The sequence below is a fragment of the Salpingoeca rosetta genome (genome assembly GCF_000188695.1).
Source record: "Salpingoeca rosetta unplaced genomic scaffold supercont1.11, whole genome shotgun sequence".
Taxonomy (NCBI): Eukaryota; class Choanoflagellata; order Craspedida; family Salpingoecidae; genus Salpingoeca; species Salpingoeca rosetta.
In genome coordinates, this window is record NW_004754923.1 from 1,233,545 (window position 1) to 1,235,818 (window position 2,274).

A 2,274-nucleotide genomic window follows, 5' to 3' on the forward strand; every position below is an offset into this window, starting at 1 on the left:
GTGTGTGTGTGTGTGTGTGTGTGTGTGTGTGTGTGTGTGTGTGTGTGTGTGTGTGTGTGTGTGTGTGTGTGTGTGCTTTCCCTGACGGTGTGCACAGCTATCGTCGCCTCATGCCTCCCCATTACATTCTACATTTTGCCTCTCCCTCTGTGATGGTAGGTGCATATCGGATGTACGCATCCCTCCAGGACCACTCTTTTGATATTGCGGGTGCCTTCACCGCACCGCAGCTGGTGTGATGCGCTCAATCCAGTGTGAGCGTTGGGCTTGATAACTGTGCTGGCAATGTTCGGTCTTGGTGTTCGTCTGGTAAGACGTGATAGAAACAGTGCCGTCCTCCACAATCAAGTAAAGAAATGAGCAACCGCTGAAAGCAAGTCTCGCGAGTGCACAACTCGTGTGTGTGTGTGTGTGTGTGTGTGTGTGTGTGTGTGTGTGTGTGTGTGTGTGTGTGTGTGTGTGTGTGTGTGTGTGTGTGTGTGTGAATACACGTTGTTGCGTCATGGTCGCGTCACTGCCAGTTGATGTGAATTGTGACAACTGGACAAGTGTATTCGTGCTCGCCGAAGACATACGTGTATGGGCGTCGTTTACTACGGAGTAATCACATTCATTGGAGAACAAGGGGCAAAACACGGAGTGGAATGATTACGTTGCACATAGCATCCCCTCTCTTCTCCTCGTCGGAGCTGTGCAGAAGTAACGACGCTCAGAGCAGCACAGCGACAGAGCAAACAATGTCACTATGTAAGATGTCGTGACACCAACCCAACACATGGGCTCACAAAGGCGCAAAGAAGAACGCCAGTTGAAGAATGGGCACAAACAAAACTCTCGTGGCGAGCCAAAGAGCAACTGTGGGCGGTATCATTAACACCACCACAACAACAAGACATCAACGATGGTTCTCGCTTTCCGTTCTTCTTTCCCAACCTCCTCAGGTTTCGGACACATTGGCCAGCACGGGTGACTGGTATGTGCGCATCCCATCGGGCATTTCAGATTCGCGCGCGACCTGGGCGTAGATTGGACGTTCAACGCCTGTTGTGTTGTAGGATGTTTCGTCCCATGCGTGCAGGGTCGCAGGAGCGACCGTTCGAGTTTGATCTGGCAAAGGCAATGCACCAGTAATCGAGCAAGAGCGACAGTGAACTTCGCACAGGAGAATTGAGACGAGGCACTTGGAAGCGCGAATGTAGTTCAGAGATTGACGCCATTTGAATCCATAGGTGGGTGCTTGCAAGCTCGCATGCAAGCAAGAGGCGATGTCTGAAGCAACACGCCCACAATGTTCGTGTTCACTACACAAAGTCAGCATGCACAAGCGGACATGCGCCAAGGCTAGCACACTCGCTTCTTTGTGTACTCGAATCACACCTTCATCTGCAGGGGTGGCGTAGTGGAAGCCTTCATAGGCCGGGTTGACGAAAATATCGCCCACGTGGTTGTCCGCTGCAAGGTCAATCTTTTCAGCCGGCTGAGGAGGGGAGGAGTGCGCCCATGTCATCAACAAGCAGAGTAACACAGCGACGTGAGAAAATGGCTGCAGCAATGAAGAGGGGGCTCATCATTCCAGGCAGCGAACAAATCACAGATATACAGAAGAAACTGCAGGAGATTGTTTGCCTTGGGGCACTGACCCGACTTGTTGCGACATCTTAAGATCTTACTCTTACCATAGGCCGGCGATTGCTCTTCTTTGTGCGCACCAGTATCAAAGCCGAAGCGACGAGACCAACCTAAGCATTCGAATGTGATCAGATTCGCATGGGCAGACAGACGAAGGCAGGTGAAGTTGCGTCAAGAATATGTCACATCATGCCACACGGGCCCAAAACAACACGTTTTCTCCAGTCAAACACAATCGCGCAAACCTGAACAAATGCATTAGCTCCTTCATCAAAACGCGCAGGATGTTTTTACCACAAGCAAGAAGCCACCAACTGCTGCGCCAATGATGACGCCCGTTGATGCGCTGCTGGCGCTGACATTGCTGGGGCTAGACGACAACGCATCAACCACCACCATGCGCACGGCGACACCCGTGTTGCCGTTCGCATCCGTCACCGAGTACTCAATCTCGTACGCCCCCGCCACGTGCACGTCAATCGCATCGGCCCCGCGCACCACCACACGCGACGTCACATTGCCGTCGTGCACATCCTGTGCGCTGTACCCAGCCTCCACATATCGTGTCGCATACGGCACGTGCACCTCCTCCGCGCCATACAGCGTCACCTCGGGCGGCGTCGTGTCCACCACCACCACCGCCCG

General features: G+C 53.1%; 2 protein-coding genes across 2 annotated transcripts in view; one reads left to right on the forward strand and one right to left on the reverse strand.

The window, feature by feature from the left end:
- The window catches only part of PTSG_04974 (uncharacterized protein), an 8,235-nt gene extending 7,867 nt beyond the window's left edge, over positions 1 to 368 (forward strand). The window contains exon 24 of the mRNA XM_004994235.1: positions 160 to 368. Coding sequence (XP_004994292.1) covers positions 160 to 239 — 80 coding nt within the window. The 3' untranslated portion in view covers positions 240 to 368. The remainder of the gene's footprint in view (positions 1 to 159) is intronic.
- A 569-nt stretch (positions 369 to 937) lies between these two features.
- Positions 938 to 2,274, reverse strand: part of PTSG_04975 (uncharacterized protein) — a gene marked incomplete at both ends in the record, with an annotated part of 5,192 nt that continues 3,855 nt past the window's right edge. The window contains 4 exons of the mRNA XM_004994236.1: positions 938 to 1,107; positions 1,378 to 1,477; positions 1,677 to 1,739; positions 1,924 to 2,238. Of these exons, the coding sequence (XP_004994293.1) occupies positions 938 to 1,107; positions 1,378 to 1,477; positions 1,677 to 1,739; positions 1,924 to 2,238 (648 nt within the window). The remainder of the gene's footprint in view (positions 1,108 to 1,377; positions 1,478 to 1,676; positions 1,740 to 1,923; positions 2,239 to 2,274) is intronic.